Source organism: Meles meles, chromosome 21 (genome assembly GCF_922984935.1).
Source record: "Meles meles chromosome 21, mMelMel3.1 paternal haplotype, whole genome shotgun sequence".
NCBI lineage: Eukaryota > Metazoa > Chordata > Mammalia > Carnivora > Mustelidae > Meles > Meles meles.
This window is the reverse complement of record NC_060086.1, coordinates 43,070,130-43,087,161: the sequence shown is the minus strand read 5'-3', so window position 1 is coordinate 43,087,161 and position 17,032 is coordinate 43,070,130. Positions and strand designations below refer to the sequence as shown.

The window sequence follows — 17,032 nt, the reverse complement described above, 5'->3', positions numbered from 1 at the left end:
GGATTTACGGAAGAGTCACCCGCAGAAGGAAACGGGTCGTACTACTGTCATTTCCTGGCACACGCGTGGCCTGGACACACGGGAAATTCCCCTTCTCTTCTCAGGTGCGTCACTGGGGTTACGGGGAGTGACTCCGCCGCCGCTGAGGAGCGCGGGGGCCGTGGTCGGCAGCTCTCGGCCCGCAACGATGGGGAGGGAGAGTCCCGCCGGCCTGCGCACGTCCCACGGCGTCGAGTCCCGGCACGGACCCGGCGGAGCTGGGGCCGAGTCCGGCCCCCGCGCCCCAGGGCTCACCGGTACTGGAACCTCCGGGGGTCCCGGCGGCGGTCCCGGCCGTTGTGGTAGTGCGGGCACGCGTAGCCCTGGCGGCACAGGCGCGGCGGCTTCGGGCACGGCTCCGTCTTGTAGCTGCCCAGCACGAAGTCGGCGTCTGAAAGACAGGGCTCGGCGTGGGAACGTGTGAGGAGCAGCCCCAGTCTCAGCGACGGCCCAGTGCAGGGTGTCCGCCCCACGGCCACGCAGCAGAGCGGGGCACCGACACCCGCCACGGGCCGGTGAACGCGAGAACCTGCTGCTCGCGGAGCGGCCAGACGCAGGGGACCAGCGACCACAGGGGACCAGCAACCGCGGGGTCCCGCCACGGATCCGCTCACAGGAAGGGCTCAGGGCTGGCCCAGCAGCTGGGACAGAGTCTCACGCTAGCTCCCGACGGGGCTGCTTGGTCCCGAACATTCTGGAAACCCTGCAACGGACACCTGAGCTCTGATGTAAATGACGGACTCTGGGAGGGAAGAGCTCGTCCTGTCCGCTTGCCGGGGCGGGGGCCACATGTCCTGCAGCAGCGGGGACGTGGAGCACAGGGAGTCACGGGATGTGCGGGGACCCCCACACCTTCCCTCCCGTGGAACCAAACGCTGCCCCCCGAACAGGTCTATGCTTTAAACGGTTAATTTCATGGTCTTTGGGGGCGCCTGGGTGGCTCAGTGGGTTAAAGCCTCTGCCTTCGGCTCAGGTCATGATCCCAGGGTCCTGGGATCAAGCCCTGCATCGGGCTCTATGCTCTAGGGGAGCCTGCTTCCCCCTCTCTCTCTCTCTGCCTACTTGTGATCTCTGCCTGTCAAATAAATAAATAAAATCTTAAAAAAAAAAAAAATTTCATGGTCTTTGAAGGGCATCTTGAAACAAAAACCTGCAAGAAGCCACGGGGGTCACTTAAAAGCAGAGCTGACAGGACATTCTAGAAACCGTCCTGCTCGCGGGCTGGCTGCTCACGGACGAGCGCTGAGCTCCGTGCTGAGGGGCAGCGCGCAGCTGCGGGAGGGACAGCCCAGCCCTCAGGAAGCGTCTCCGGGTCCGGCCGCGCCGGAGTCCGTCTCATCAAAGACAAGAGCGGTGACCCACACAGGAGGCCGTGGAGAGAGCACAAGGGGCTTGAGGAGCAAAAAGGCCAACGCTGAGAAAATAAAAATTACGGAACAAGAATTCCCAAAACGCTGACCGTGTGCCTGCTACAGACACCAGCTCCTGCCGAGTGCCACAGCCGGCAGAAACGAGCCATCTGCGGCGAGCGGGCAACACAACGCCTCCTCAAGCCTCCGACGCTGAAGCGAACGTGAAGGCCACACGTCCGGCAAGTCGGCCGCAAGCCTGGGTGCCCGGCTCCCGGGGAGACGAGGACGCGGTCTGCACACTCCCAGGCGTGCAAACACGCCCCGGGGGCGGCACACACATCCCACCCTCGGGGCAGAAGACGCCCAAGACACAGCCTGTGACCCCAAAGTCCTTCGGGAGGTGATGGACACAGGCACGGTGGCCCGTCCCGACAGTGGGCTCTTAACGGGCAGAAGACACAAGCCAGCGAGCCCTGGCGGAAGGGAGCCTGAGAAGCTACGTCCTGGACGATTCCAGCTACGGGACGTTCTGGAAAAGGCAAAGCCGTGGGAACAGAACGATGGCGTAGAGGACCAAGGGTCTCCAGGGGCTGGGGCAGTGGCAACAGCCTGAAGGACGCTGCAGGGCAGACATGGGACGCACTTGTCCAAGCCCCCCTCTGCCGGCCCGCAGAGCCCTGGGAGAAACCGCTGCTTAGTGACAAAGTGTCAACCTTGGGTCCCTGGTTGTTACAAACATATCGGGCCGGTGCAGGTGTCCATGACCCCGAAACCAGGAGGGGGGGGGCAGGACGGGTGGGCGTGGGGGCTTGCACTACCCGCGACTTGCCCGGAAAGCTGCAGAGAGCCCAGGGTAAAATCTGCTGATTACAGAGCCCGCCCCCACCTCAAGCCTGCTCTGGGACAGGAAGCCCAAACCAGCAGGGCCCGCGGCAATCCGCTCCCCGGGGGCAGCCGGTGGCTGACCTGACCGTGGACACCGGGCGTAGCGGTCCAAGCACCCTGGGGACCAGAGCCCATTCGGCTGCCACCACCCGAGGGACTGGGGGGATGTGCGGCAGGAGACTCCGCTCCCCACCCGGTCTCCAAACAAAGAGTGGGTCCGCCGTGTGGTCACTTTGCAGACAGAGACGAGCGTCACCCACCCCCCACCCCCCTGCCCATGGCGGCCTCGGGTTACCTTGCCACCGGGGGTCCTCACCCAGGATCTTCTCGATCATGGCCTGGCTGGCCAAGACCCCGGGCTGCAGGTCGGGGACGCCATCCGCGCCGCACAGCTGGCCGTCCTGCAAGGCTTCCTGGGCCTGCAGCTCCCTACAACCAAACCACACGGCGGTCACAGCTCCGCGCGGGCCGCCTCAGCCCTCCGCGCCGGCGAGACCACGGTTCGCCGCTGTCACCCTGTGCGGCTGCCCGGAAGGCTCCAGAGGGGCGTCCCTCGGGCACAACCCGAGATCCAACCCCGTCAGAGCTGCACGGGGGTCGGCGAGGCCCTGGCCGCCTCCCTCCGGCTCGGCCCCGCGAGCTCCCACGGGCACCCGCGTCGGAAGGAAGGACACCGTGTCGCCGGGCCGAGGGCAAGGCCGGGCGGGGAGCGCAGCCGCTGCACACACCTGATGTCGCACACGGGTGGCCGCAGGTCCAGCGGGCCGTGTGCGAAGGCGCAGTGCGGCCCGTTCTTCGCGCAGTGGCCGCGGGCGTCCGTCTCGTGGATGCACGTGCCCGTCTTGTAGTAGCGCAGGTGGTACCTGCGCTCCGTGTCCCCGCTCGTCCGGTGCAGGTACGGGCACCTGCAGAGCACAGGGGCCGGCACAGGCCGTCTGAGGCCTCGGGGCTGCGGGGACTCGCTCGGCACGGACCCGCCCCACCCCGCCTCGGGAGCCGGCCACCCCGGGCACAGCCTCCGTCCCCGGGCACTGAGACCCCGCACGCTCCCTGCACCGCGTGGGGCAGAAAACACACTATCCGGTCTCCGTGCCCATCATCCTGCGCCATGCCGTGAGCACGGACAAACGGGGCTCCCCTCCCGCAGCTGGGCAGGCCCCGTCCCTGACAAGCACTATCACACGAGGGGTTGGCAGTCACTCCCATCCCACCCAGGGGCTTTTGGGGACCCCTTGAGGGAAGGAGGAGCCTGGACATGGCCGGAGGGGGGACGCTGGTTGCACAAGAGAGAAGCAGGTGCAGGAGGAGGGGCAGGGTCACGTGCAGGCACCAGCCACTCAAGCCCGGGGGCAGTCCACGCAGCTCCCCAGGCAAGCGCTCGAGTCGCACGGGGGAGACCAGCTCACGTGGAGCAGGGCCCCGAGCCCCCTCGCGGTCAGTCCCTCTAGACAAGAACCACAGACACACAGGAGCGAGGAAAGGAGCCTGAGCCAGCCATGCCCCAGAGCCTCCTGCGGAGTGATGTGGGAGCCTGCTACTGCCCGTCCCCTACAGCGACGGCCGGGGAACAGCAGAGGAGGCCCGGGCAAGGCCCAGCCCCACCTCGCTGCGCCGTCAGCTTTCCCCCAAGGAGCACGGACCAGATCCAGAGAGAACCGCCTAGGGGCCGCCTCACTCTCAACCCCTCTCCCTGCAGTAAGGAAACGCAGGCTCGGCCCTCGCACTGGGGCACCCAGACCTCCGGGGCACCCGTGCCACACACAGCACGGGCGACAGGACTCCATGCCCAACAGGACAGTCCCTCGGAACCAACCAAGCAGCTGCCAAAGGAGAAGCCAGTGGGCGGGCCGGGCAGGTGTGCTCCCGGGATGCGGCCAGAAATACACCGGACACCTAGAGGACATTCTGCTCAGCGAGAGACACCAGACACGGAGGGACGACGGCCTTATGATGCCGCTCCAGGGGGTCCTACTCAGACCAACGGGCTGAGTGGGGAGCATGGGCGCGAGCGGCTCAGGGACCGGCGGGGACCCAGTGCGGAATGGCTACGTCTGTGTGCGAAGCTGGAAGGAATGTGGAAGCAGAGATGGGGACGGGTGCACAACCCGGGGAGAGTGATCCCGGCCGCTGCGCCGCACACGGAAACACGGTTAAAATCACACACTTCACAGCACACACGTGTAACCGAAATCGTCCACAAAGCCCCCGGGACCAGAGGAGAGAGGGGAGAGAGACCTGACCTATTCCTACAGAAAGGTGCGCTCATGGCGCACTGCAACGGAAAGGGAGGTGACCGCACACACACCCTCCAGTCAGCGTCCTGCAAACTTGCCCCGGGAACAGGGGCAGCCGCGGCCGATCCCCAAGGACGCGCGAGAGACAGAAAGAAGTCCCGAGACGCCTTGGTCTCACTTTGTGAAAACAGAGAACAAGGACCACGTTGCTACTGCGCGTCTGAGACCGGAGAGCGCTCCCCGGCGAAGGTCCGCTGCAGGCACGAGTGCGGGCGCCGCCTCGCCCCAGGCCCCACGACACCCGCTGTGTCACATGTCTGCCGTCCCCCCAGGCTCCACCCTGCGTGTGCACCCCACACTGGTTTGTGACTCCATCTGGGGCAGCCAGGTGGTCAAGGCAGTCATGACCATAGAGACCAGCATCACTTGCAAAGAGCAGTGACCGCGCTCCCTGCAGGTGCCCCCCGCCCCAACCTCCCATCCCAATGTCACAATGTCACAGCTCGGCCCTCACTCACTTCCTAGCAGCCCCCGGCAAAGCGCCAAGCACCCTCTGCTTTCCTTGCTGGTGCTGTTGCCAAGGCAACCAGAGCCTGCCTAGTCCCCCTGCCCGGGCCTCAGCACTGAGCATGGAGCACCGAGCATGAGCACAACCACAGAGCTCGGAGCAACCAGCACCAGCACCAGCACCAAGCACGGTGTGCAGAGCACCAGCACCAAGCATGGAGCAGCAAGCACGGAGCATGGAACACCAGCACCAAGCACAGAGCACCAGCACAAGCACCAAGCACGGAGCACCAGCACTAAACAAGGAGCAGCAAGCACAGAGCATGGAACACAGAACACCAGCACAAGCGCCAAGCACAGAGCACTCAGCATGATCACCAAGCAGAGAGCATGGAGCACCCACACAAGCACCAAGCACAGGGCACCAGCATCAGCACCAAGCACAGAGCACTCAGCACAACCACCAAGGAGAGAACACCGAGGACAGAGTATGAAGCACGACCACCAAACACAGAGCACCAAACACAGTGCGTGGAGCACCAGCACGAGCACCAAGCATCGAACACCAAGCACCAGCATAAGCACCAAGCATGGAGCCCTCAGCATGACCGCCAAGCAGAGAGCACTGAGCACGAAGCACAACCACCAAGCACAGAGCATGAAGCACCAGCACAAGCACCAAGCACAGAGCACTGAGCATGATCACCAAGGAGAGAGCACCGAGCAGGGAGCACAAACCGTGACCACAAAACACAGAGTGCCAAGTAGTGCATGGAGCACCAGCACAAGCAGAGAGCACTGAGCATGACTACCAAGCAGAGAGCACTGATCACAGAACACAAAGCACAACCACCAAGCACAGAACACCAAGCACAGTGCATGGAGAACCACCACAAGCACCAAGCATGGAGCACAGAGCACCAAGCACCAGCACCAAGCACAGGGCACCAGCACAAGCACCAACCACAGAGCACTGAGCATGACCACCAAGGAGAGAACACTGAGCATGGAGCACAAAACATGACCACAAAACACACAGCACCAAGCACAGTGCATGGAGCACCAGCACGAGCACCAAATACAGAGTACCACACATGGAGCACTGAGTATTAGCACAAGAACCAAGCATGGAGCACAGAGCACCAGCACAAGTGCCAAATACAAAGCACCAAGCACAACCACCAAACAGGGAACACTGAGCACAGTGCACAACCACCAAGCATGGAGCACCGAGCAACAGCACAACCACCAAGCATGGAGTACTCAGCATGATCAGCAAGCAGAGAGCACAGAGCACGACCACCAAGTACAGAGCACCAAGCACAGTGCATGGAGCACCGAGCACGACCACCAAGTACAGAGCACCAAGCACAGTGCATGGAGCACCGAGCACCAGCACAGAGCACCAAGCACGATTACCAAGCAGGGAGCACTGAGCACAGAGCACAACCACCAAGCACAGAGTACAGAACACCAGCACCAAACACAGAGCACCAGGACTAGCACAAGAACCAAGTACATAGCACTGAGCATGACTACCAAGGAGAGAGCACTGAGCACAGAACACGAAGCACGACCACCAACAGAGCACCACGCACAGTGAGTGGAGCACCAACACAGGAAACAAGCACAGAGCACCAAGCATGGAGCACCTAGCGCCAGCACAGAGCATCAAGCAGAGAGCACAGAGCACCAGCACCAAACACGGAGCAGCAAGCACCAAGCACAGAGCACCAGCACAAGCACCAAGCATGGAGCACTGAGCACAACCATTAAGGAGAGAGCACAAGGACCAAGCACAGAGAAGCAAGCATGGAGCACCGAGCACCAGCACAAGTACCAAGCACAGAGCACTGAGCATGACTACCAAGCAGAGAGCACCAAGCATGGAGCATGGAGCACGAAGCACGACCTCCAAGCACGGAGCACCAAGCGTGGTGCACGGAGTACCAGCATAAAGCACAGAACAGTAAGCATGGAGCACTGAGCATCAGCACAGAGCACCGAGCATGACCACTGAGCAGAGAGCACTGAGCACAGAGCACCAAGCACAGAGCGGGCACTATTATTTCACACAGGCATGACCTCAAGACACTGAAGGGCTCTTACTTAATGAGAGAAAATGGTTCCACCTTGGGAAGGTCTGAGAGGTGAGGGGAGGCCTCAGAACACAGCAGCACAGCCAGACCCTCTCTGGGGCCGGGAAGAGCTGGGGCTCAGCCCAACACGGCACGGGATTCTTCCTCGGAGGAGCCCACTAATCCCTGGGCCGCGGCCGATCCCGCTGCCCCCGCGATGTACCTAGGTGTGACTCAGTTCTGCCGAGCACCCAATTCAAGAGATGCCCTCGGTACTCAAGCCATCTGCCACAATCAGTGACCCAAACAGTGTAATTCAACCAGGATTCCATCGAGGGCATCCGGCACGTGCAGGAGACCAGCACAACCCCAACGTGCTTGAACCCGTGGGCCAGGAAGCGGGGAGCAGGGGGAACAGACCGTGGGCTCAAGACTGCCCCTAGCTCTCCAGGACAGTCTGAAGCTGTCCCCCTCCCTCTGGTAGCCCTCACCAAGATGGGTCTGCGAAGAGATGGCCCACCAAGCTCGGACCCACTGCGCACCAGCACCAGCCAGGAGCACACTGGGGTGCGTCACAAGCCCCGGAAGGGCTGGCCAATCCCAGAAGGTCTGATGCTGCCAGTCCAGGTGGGAGCCTCAGATCCCACCTGCAGGAGAGCTCCAGGTGACGTCGATGCTACTGGGCTTTAAGGGGGGACTCCCTTTAACCCAACTCCCTGCCAGTCCCCAAGGGGCTCAGAGTGGGGGCGGACCCGAACACAGCACACAAGTAAGTAACAGAGGTGTGGAATGGAACCGGCCAAGCCACCAAGGGCAGCCACGGAACACAGGAGACAACAAACATGAACAAAGGGAGGACCCATGGGCCACAGACAAGTGGGGGCAGGGAGGTGGGGGTGGGCAGGTGGGGCTTCTGGGAGAAGCTGGAGAGACATGGCACACCCACCCCTCCTCTCCAACGCTGGGGAGGGGGGCTGCCCACGAACCCCATGTTGACCACGTCCAACCCCTCCGCCCTGCGCCCCCGGTCTCTGGACCTCGGAGCCAGGCCAGTGACCCGTGGTCAGTCCCCCACAGGGACCGGCAGCACCACCAACAGGTGTCACTCCTCCCCGTGCCCCTGCCAAGCTGACACCCCGTCTGGAAGACAGAAGGTTCCAGTGGCCTGCAAGGGGCCTCCCTGTGCCCGGGGCCGCCTCCTGGTCACCTCCTCCACCCCTGCCCCTTCGCTCTATGGGGTTCCCCCAGGCCAACCTGGTCACCTCATTCCCTCAAGCTGGCTGATGTGTCACCTAAAAGCCTGTGTCTTCCAGACCACGGCCCCCTGACCATGGCTCACGGCTCTAACCTTCAGGACCCGCCCTTGGCTCTTACCTCACCCCAAACGCCCAAGCAGAGTTCACTGGTAAGACCAGTGTGGGGCAAGCGTACAGCTACCCTGTAGGGAAATTCACCCAAAACTGGGGGCCGCAGGCCCTCGGGTCTCTGAGCAGAGCAGAGCGGACAGAAGGCAGGTGCGGTGCAGCAGTCGCTGAGGACAGTGGCTCCGAGCCACACCGGCGCGTCCAGGGGCAAGCCCGCGAATCACACACCAACAGCCCACCTGGTCCGGGGCCTGCGTCCTCCGAGACCCCAAGCGCAGTGAGGAGGGGGCTGTGGGGACAAGAGCCCGGCCTGCCAGGGGAACCTCGGAGGAACGGGTCGAGCCCATCTCTTACCAAAGGGTCGGGAGGGCCACTCGCAGGGACAGCAGAGGAGACTGGTTACTCTGTACTCGGGGTAGCTGGGGGCTGCTTCTTTCCCCAATGCAAAGGTTCCCTAGGAGAGGCCCCGCGGACCCTGCCAAGCCAAGCCCTTTCCTTTCCTAAGCCAAGGCCAACCTCAGTGAAGACACCTGGCACGCACGTGCTCTCGGGCCGGGGAGGGGCCGACCACGCAGGCTCGCAGGTGTGAGCAGTCACTCGAGCCCTGCGGGCCTGGGGCTGTCCACACCCGAAGCCTCTCCCAGACCCGCTTTCAGGACGCGGCCGACCTGAAAACCCTCGGCACAGGCGTGGCCTTTCTTGAAGCCCGGCCTAAGAAATACCTGGGATGGAGCCTCCAAGAGGGAACACCGACCCGGTGCGCTGGGGCCGGACAAGCTCAGAAGCGGCCTCGCGCACCGCCCACCCTCTCCAGCGGCTGCTAAACTCGCGCGGACCCCCCAGCGCTCGGGCCGCGGGGCGGGGCTGGGGCACGTGACCCGCACGGCCAATCGTGGCCGACCCCGGGGGAGGGGCGTGTCCGGCAGAGGGGGCCCGCCCCCAGAGAGCGAGGACCGGGGCCCTGGAGCCCGAGACCGATTTCCCCGGGCCACAGGGGGGGACCCCCGCCCACAGAAGAGGATCGTGGCAGGGGTGTCTCTGGGGAGGGGGAGATGACCGGGACGTCTACCCAGAGGTGCCACTGGCAGCACCACGGTGGGGGGAAGGGGGCCCTGGGGGAATGGGTGATGGTGAGAGGAAAAGGGTGACCAGGCGCCACGTAAAAGGGGTGTCGGTGGGGGAGGGGACCACAGGAGGAGTGACAGTGAGGGGAGAAGGTAACCGCCAGCCGAGAAAGCGCCGTGACAGAGGGGTGCCATCCTCCGTCCCCATCTTGTCCTGCCCCACAGCTCAGCGGAAAGCTGGCCCCAGCCAGCGCGAAGACCAACGCTGAAGGCTCGTGTCACCGGACAGGGATTGCAGGGTTCGGGTCTCTCAGTGTTCACGCTCTAAAACAACATATGCCCAACCCGAACTTTCAAGAACCCATGAACCGAAATGAAAGGAAGGTTCTGTCCTTGCTCTGGAGGGCACAACCTACTAATAAATTCCACGAGGGTGCTACGCGAACCAGTCCAGCGGGACAAACTCTGGGCCCCTCCACTTGTGGGGGATGAGAAAGCCCCTCCCATGTAGTGGAGCACCAATTACTAAGGAGAGATCCCCAAGGGACAAGCATGCCACCAAACACTTTGCAAAGGGCTGACGCTCAAGACAAGGGACAAACTGTTTACTAGACGGGTGACTTTCTCACTGTATGGACAGTCACAGGACGCACCCGCAACAGAAAAGGGCCAACAGGCAGCTCACTCCCACCCATCCTGACTCTCAGTGATAACCGCCGTGTCCCTGAGATTGCACGTCACTATTTCTGTAATTACCAACTGTGGACTACTTAGCTATCTCTGAGCCCAGAGCCCGGCTGAAATGACCACGTGCAGGTACGGGTCCACTGCCAACCCTTCATCCTGCAAGGCCGGGTGCCACCCTAAGGCCCGGCAAAGAGGCCGGGTCAGTACCAGGACATGCAGACTCCAGAACCCCAAACAGCTGTTCCAATAGGCTTTGGCCACGTGCATTAAGAGCCACTCCCTGCACCAGAGACAAGCATCTGTACGCCCACCCCCCAGGGTAATTCAGGACCCAAAGCTGGGGGGGGGGGTGACTGACATGGCCAAAGGAAATGTGGGACCTGATGTCAGGCCTCAGCTAGACAAAACAGGTCCCTTCTGAAGACCCGTTTGCAGAAAACATCAGCTCAAGAAGCAATTAAGTAACACCCTTGTAACACTTCACAGAAGCAGGGTGCCTCTGGGGCTCAGTTAGTGGAGAGTCTGCCTTCGGCCGGGGTCATGTTACCAGGGTTCTGGGATCAAACTCCCCCCTCGGGCTCCCTGCTCAGTGGGGGGACTGCTTCTCCCTCTGCCTCTGCCCTTACCACCCTACTCATGTGCGCGCTCTCTCTCTCATTCTGTCCCTCTCTGTCAAATAAATAAAATCTTTTAAAAAAACCAAAAAACTTCACAGAAGCATCGCACCATCTTGCAGGGGAGGAGCTGGGCACATCTCTTCGGCAGGCTTCCAGCTGCCTCACCGGCAACCTTACTGGCCTGCAGCTCAACTACCCCTGCAGTAACTGTAAGAGTGTAACGTTTACGATAACACCCGCATGAAAAGTTTCCTCCCTGGCCTGAGCATCTTTGGAAAATGCAGGACAAGAGACATCCCTCCGCTCCCGCGCAGCACAGAGAACACAGTCTTGGAAAGGGAGCATTCCCGGAGACCCAGCTCCTTTCAAAGGGGCAGGCGACCAAGCCTGCAGGACCGCCCCCAAATCAGCACTGGGTCTGAACAGAAGGAGAGCAAGCAGTGGTTACCAGAGGCCCTGGGGCCCAGGGAGACTCCCCAGTCCAGGGAGAGACGGACCAGCCGTCCTCCTCTCCCAATGGTCCAGGAGAAAAGTGGAAAGCCTCTGGCTACGGATTTCTGCCCACTCCGCGAACGCACACACTCCGCCTTGCGCTCGCCTGTTTCCCAGTCTACATGTTGCTGAATAAATACATCTGTTCATAACACCATGAAAAAACTTGTAAGAAAAAAGCCAACCAAAACAAAACCTTCGTTTCTTAAACTTTAAGAGTGCTACGGAAATGGCAGCCTACAAATACAGGAACGTCCCTACCGGTCTGTTAGAGAGAAGTTAGACGAGCGAGCCACAAGAAAGGAACCGCTCCAGCTACGATCTGCAAGCATTCCGGCCGCTCTCCGGTCGCAGCCACAGACAGCCGCCAACAGGTGCACATCCTAAGGGCTGGTTCCAACGCAGGGAGTGCCGGGACCCGGTTCCCACGTGGTCGAGGCAGGGGCTCCCGTGCACCGGGGGGCCCAGGGACACACGCACAGCCCCGCAGGCAGAGGAAAGCCTGCCCCCCACCGGCGGCCGCGGGAAGGCTTCCGAGGGAAGGCAGGACCCGCTCCGCAGTCGGCCGCCGGACCGCGGCGCACACTCACTCGTCGCCGTCGGGGCACACGCCGCTGGCCTCGTCGTACTTGGAGCAGTACACGTCCGGGCTGTAGTTGAAGGTGCCGTCGCGCCTGCGGAGCGGTCTGCGCCGACGCTGATTTAGGAAATGCCAACGGAAACAGGTAAATGGCCTGTGCTGGGCGCACCTGTGCTGCACAAACAGGGCGCACTGCTCTGTCCTAAACTCCTTTAGATACCTAAAAAGACAAACAGCGTTGCGGGTCGCTTCCGCCGCCACCGCCGCCGACGGGCGGCCTCGGGGACTCGTGGGCGGGGACCAGACCCCGCAAGCCAGGGCGCCCCAACCTCAGGAGCAGCCCCCACTCTGAAGGCAGATGACCCCAACGGCCGCCCCCCATCCCCAGAGCGTCCTTCGCATCCCAGGCACAGTCCCCGACCCCAAGCGCAGGCAACCATCTCCGCCCGAGGTGCGACCCTCCACTCTATGTCCGGTCCGCCGCCCTACCTTACCCCAGCCGGTGCGATTCCCCAGACCCCGGCCGCAGCACCTCCCATCCCGGCCACGGGCGCGACCCCAAGTTCGGGCACGACGCAGCGACCCCGGGAGCGCCCCGACCGAGGGCAGAGGCAGTCCGAGTCCAGACGGCCGCCCTCCCTCCGAGGCCAGGCGCGGCCGTCCATCCCCGACCCGAGGTGCGACCCCCGACCCCAGGCGCGACCCCCCATGCCGTCCCAGTGCAGACGGCCGCCCTACCCCCAGCACGGGCGCGATTCCCAGGACGCCGTCCGCAGCATCCTCCCATCCCGGCCCCTGACGCGACCCCAACTTCAGGGGCGACACAGCGACCCCAGGCGCGCCCCGAGCCCCAAGCTCTGGTGCCATCCCTGATCCCAGGCGGAGGCAGCCCGGGTGCAGATGGCCGTCCTCCCCGCCGACCCCAGGCTCATTCTCCGCAAGCCCCGAACCCCCACCGCCTCCTGCCGTGCTCCCCGGCCCCCGCCCCCGGGGGCCGCCCCAGACCTGGGCGCCGCCGTTCGATCTCAGGCGGCGGCAGCCCGCGTCGGACGGCGGCCCACCCGCCCCGAGCCCAGGCGCGAGGCTGAGGCCGGGGCGGGGGCGGCGCGGGGCCCCAGGCCGCACTGGCGGCGGCACCCAGGCCCAGGTGCGCGGGCCGGGGGTCGCACGGGGCCGCCCCCCGACCCGCCCCCGCCCCCGCCGCGGCCGGCCGGGCCACTGACCTGTAGTGGGTCGGCTTCTCCGTCTGCGGGGGGGACCCGCTCAGCGCCGCCGCCGCCGCTTTCGAAACCGACGGCATTTTCAGTCAAAACAATGCAGCGCGCATGCGCCAGGCGGGCCCGCCCCCGCCCCTCCGGATCCCCCCCGGCACCGAGCCCCCCGCGACCCCTCCCGCCTGCCCCGCCCCTGCCCCGCCCCGCCCCCGCCGGCGTCCCGCGGACCCCAGACCCGCCCCGAGATCACGCCCAGCGCGGGACTCCGCAGGGACACGCCCCGGGCGCGCCGCCCCCGCCCCCGGTGCACAGTTCTGCGCCCCCGCCGGCTCCCCGGGTCCGCGTTCACGCCAGCCCGCGCTCAGGCGGACCCCGGCCCCTCCCGCGGAACGTCCCGCACGACCCGGAGCAGGTGCCCCGCGCGGAGACAGCGGGCTGGCAGCTCCCACCCCTTCATCGACTCTGTCCCCGGGCCGGCTGCGGAGCGGCGAGGACCGGACGCAGTGGCAGCGGCGTAGGGCTGGGTGTGGGGGATGCGGGGGGCCGTGCGGCGCTGCTGACGGGTACCAGCTTTCCCTCAAGGAGTGCGAACGGGTCCCCAGATTAGGTTGTGGTCATGGCTGCCCCAAGTCACTATATGAAACATTTTTTTCATCATATACTGCAAGTTGGTGAACTGTTATCAGCAACGCTGATTTTAAGAAAGAATCCAAGAGGCCCACAGTCAAGGGGGAGTCACACACCGCTCTGGTCACCAGGCGGACGCGCCGCGGGGTGGGCTGTCTGGAAAGCCAGCGGCGGAGCAGCCGCAACGCCCTGGCTCCGCGAGCCGCGACAGGAGGGAGGGCGTGCACTTCAGGAGGGAGAATCTAGGCCCGCAGCACGCAGTTTTCTAAATACGGGGCATGAGACACTGTTGAAAATGTTCAACCCCAGAGTAATTAAAAATTATCTTAAAAAGCAAGTGAAAGTAAGGCAGAGCCCATGGAGTGGGCATCTTCCGTTCTGAACAGAAACCCCCCGCTGCTGCGGCACGACAACCCCTTGAAGGAGGGCGGCTGGGGCAAAGCCTGAGTCGATGAGAGGCTTCAGGGAACAGTTCCCCTGCCCCTTGGAAAAGCGCAGGTCCGGGAGGGCCGGCTCACACTGCCAGCAGCTGGCCTTGGTCCTCCTTTTGCTGTGAGGAGGCCCACCGCGCCTGGGGTGTAACGTCCGGAACCAGAAATGCCCTCGCTGGCGGCTGCCCTAGAGATACTCAGGATTTGTTCCCATGCGGTACATGGTGTTTCATCCAAAAGAGCACCCACCCCTGTGTTCTGAAAAGCGGTGGATTTATAGGCACCAAACAGTCTGGAAAGTGAACAACAAAGTGTTCACAGGAGTCGGCTCTAGGCGGTGGGATTTTTAGTGTTTCTGATTCTTCTCCTTTTGCTTATTACAGTATCTGACTTTTCCAGAGAAACCATATTGCTTCTGTCATATGAGAATTAATTTTAATTAAAACAAAAATTCTTTTCATTGGGCCTTTTTCTTCCCCCTGCAGGAACTATTGAGAGAAAAGTAAGGGTTCAGGTTTGAACAATTTGCTCCAACAAAATAGTTCACAATGAAACAGGTAACAACCATGCCAGGTTAGAGAAAGGATGCCTGAGCTCGTTGCTCCTGCTGGGATAAAACTGTGGCCTGAGCTACAATTAGGTCAATCTTTCCAAACCTTGATCTGTCTTTAAATAATGAACATATTTGCATCAGTTCTATTTCCCTACGGAGCCCAATTCCCCCAGACACTGCCGGACGGAGAGTACATCCTCACAGAGACCCTTCTGGAAGCCAGCACGTGGCAGGCAGCCAGCAGCCTTCAAACACAGGAATCGAAGAAACCTCCAGGTAAATTTGGCACCACCGACACTGCATGATGCAACCCTCCGCTAGAAGCGAAGTAAATAAAATCTTCCTTTCGTGCATCTTGCATTCAATCAAAAACGAAGCAGTTTCTTACTACTTGAAAAGCCTATCATTTAGAAACCCAAAAATACGGTCGGCAATTGGTCCAAACAAATACTCATCAGGGGCACCTGGGTGGCTCAGTCGTTGGGCGTCTGCCTTCGGTTCCGGTCCTGATCCCGGCATCCTGGGATCAGCCCGCATCCCGCTCCCTGCTATGCGGGAAGCCTGCTTCTCCCTCTCTCCCTGTGTCTCTGTCAAATGAATAAAACCCTTTTCAAAAATCACCCAAAAAAAGGAAAAGAAAAAGAAATACTTATCAGTCTTATTCTATTCAGAAACTTGTCACCTTTTTCTGCCACCAGAAAATTGTTACACCTAAAAATCTGTAGAGCTGCCGAAGTTCATTATTTCCGGCGTCCTGTGTAAATTCCACAATTTACGTGTCGATTTCCTTCCGCAGTTCCCGCTCTGGAAAAACAGAAGAACAAAGGCACTGGAAGGACTAAAAGTCTCCCCCTCTGTTTTTCTAAAATGAAACGCGAACAAGGGCGGGGGTCGGCTTAATTCCACATGAGCGAATTACACGTACGGCCCACGGGTTGGTGAAACTCAGACCCATTTCTACGCACGACAGTACACGGCAAGTCGGAGTTCAACCCTCCGCCGGCTGCTCCGCCTCGGAAAACGGACCCGCGAGCTGGATCCGGGGATTCCGAGAGTCGCCGGCGCCGCTTCGGAAACACGATCGCGCCGGGCAAAGACACATCACAGATCCAAGAGCACACGACGCAACCCAGGCCTCTCCCGGGCATCTGGAAGCGCCATGTCCTCTGGACGTATCCGCTGGGCATCAGTGTCCGGCAGAGGGCCGGTCCCGACAGGGGGGCCTTCCGCTCCGCCTTCCACGCGGGTCAGCGCGGCCCGGTGCGCCGAGTCCTTCACTCCGCTGCCGCGCGCGACGGCGGCAGAATCGCCAAACCCGATGGCCGAGGCGTCGGGGCGGCTGCCTGTCCCCTCGCCGCCAGCCCCGCGTCCCCCGCTGTCCCCGCGCCGCCAGCCCGCTAAGTTCTCGCCTGGCGGGCAGCCGGAGCTCCGGCCTCCTGCGAACCCTCGCCGGGCTCCGCCTCCTCTTCCCCCAACACCTGCTTCAGCCACCGGTCCGCGCCGGTCTCCTGCCGCAGGAAGCACCAGAAGACCAGAGCCGTGAGAGACAGGCTGAAGGGCAACACCCTCCACCAGGGCCGCTGCTGCTCCTTCCCCAGGGAATGCTGCACCGTCCAGCGGGACGGGTGGGCTCGGCTGGAGGAAAAGTGAAGGGGACCGTCAGGGTCGTCCTCTTCCTCGGCCGCGGGCCGGGCCTGCGCTCGGCCACCCGGCGGCGGCTGGGTGCGGGAAGCCCAGCGCACGAACCTCAGCGTCCGGACGGCCCTGCAAGAGAGACAGCTGTGAGCGCGCCCGCCCGTCGCCCCCGCCCTCGGCCGCTCCGAGAAGCTGCACCGCTCACCCGGCCGCCGGCGCACACAGGACGCCGCGCATCGCGACCCGGCCTCCGCGCTCGGCGCCGTGGCGCATCCCGTTGGCGTCACTTCCGACGCGCGAAACCGGAAGCCGGACGCCGTTGGAGGCCTCTGTTCACGACTACAGAACGTGGGTCCGGTCGCGCGACGGAAATGACGCGCACTCCCGGGCGGCCTCTTCCGTCGCAGCCAGCCAGCCGCGCCAGGCCGCTAGGGCACGCCGGGAAGTGTAGTTCGCTCCCAGCCCGAAGAGGAAGGAGCCGAGAGGTGCAGGGCCGGGTTGGGGCGAGATCGTCGCCCTGGCCCCCGCACACCCCGCACCCTTCCCGCCGTGCAGGCGCAGCCCCGGGATCCGTGCGGCTCCGTGACCGCAGCCCCTCGCCCACGCCCTAACGCTGTGCGTTGCCCGGTGCAGCGCACGCGGAGCTGCCTCTGGACCCAGACCCCTCTGCGGG

At 62.8% G+C, this 17,032-nt stretch overlaps 2 protein-coding genes across 7 annotated transcripts in view; both read right to left on the bottom strand.

The window, feature by feature from the left end:
• UNKL (unk like zinc finger) overlaps nucleotides 1-15,541 on the bottom strand; it is a 42,892-nt gene extending 27,351 nt beyond the window's left edge. For 3 of the 6 annotated variants that reach the window (XM_045993938.1, XM_045993939.1, XM_045993940.1), the window contains exons 1-5: nucleotides 13,123-15,251; nucleotides 11,910-12,119; nucleotides 3,005-3,181; nucleotides 2,572-2,705; nucleotides 295-430 (exon numbers count right to left, since the gene is read on the bottom strand). In XM_045993938.1, the coding sequence (XP_045849894.1) occupies nucleotides 295-430; nucleotides 2,572-2,705; nucleotides 3,005-3,181; nucleotides 11,910-12,119; nucleotides 13,123-13,199 (734 nt within the window). In that variant the 5' untranslated portion in view covers nucleotides 13,200-15,251. Of the gene's footprint in view, nucleotides 1-294; nucleotides 431-2,571; nucleotides 2,706-3,004; nucleotides 3,182-11,909; nucleotides 12,120-13,122; nucleotides 15,312-15,406 lie in introns of those variants that run through there. The other 3 variants (XM_045993936.1, XM_045993935.1, XM_045993937.1) reach the window with 3 other exon arrangements.
• Nucleotides 15,371-16,684, bottom strand: C21H16orf91 (chromosome 21 C16orf91 homolog). The gene is made up of 2 exons (XM_045993948.1): nucleotides 16,565-16,684; nucleotides 15,371-16,488 (listed from the first exon to the last, which is right to left on the bottom strand). The coding sequence occupies exons 1-2, from the start codon at nucleotides 16,630-16,632 to the stop codon at nucleotides 16,122-16,124; spliced, it is 435 nt and encodes a 144-aa protein (XP_045849904.1). The 5' UTR covers nucleotides 16,633-16,684; the 3' UTR covers nucleotides 15,371-16,121.
• Nucleotides 16,685-17,032: the final 348 nt, after the last annotated feature.

Coding starts and splice junctions, on each gene's coding strand:
- C21H16orf91 (XM_045993948.1), bottom strand. CDS start 16,632: ATGCGCCACGGCGCCGAGCGCGGAGGCCGGGTCGCGATGCGCGGCGTC. Junction 16,489..16,564: donor CTGTGTGCGCCGGCGGCCGG/GTGAGCGGTGCA, acceptor TCTCTCTTGCAG/GGCCGTCCGGACGCTGAGGT.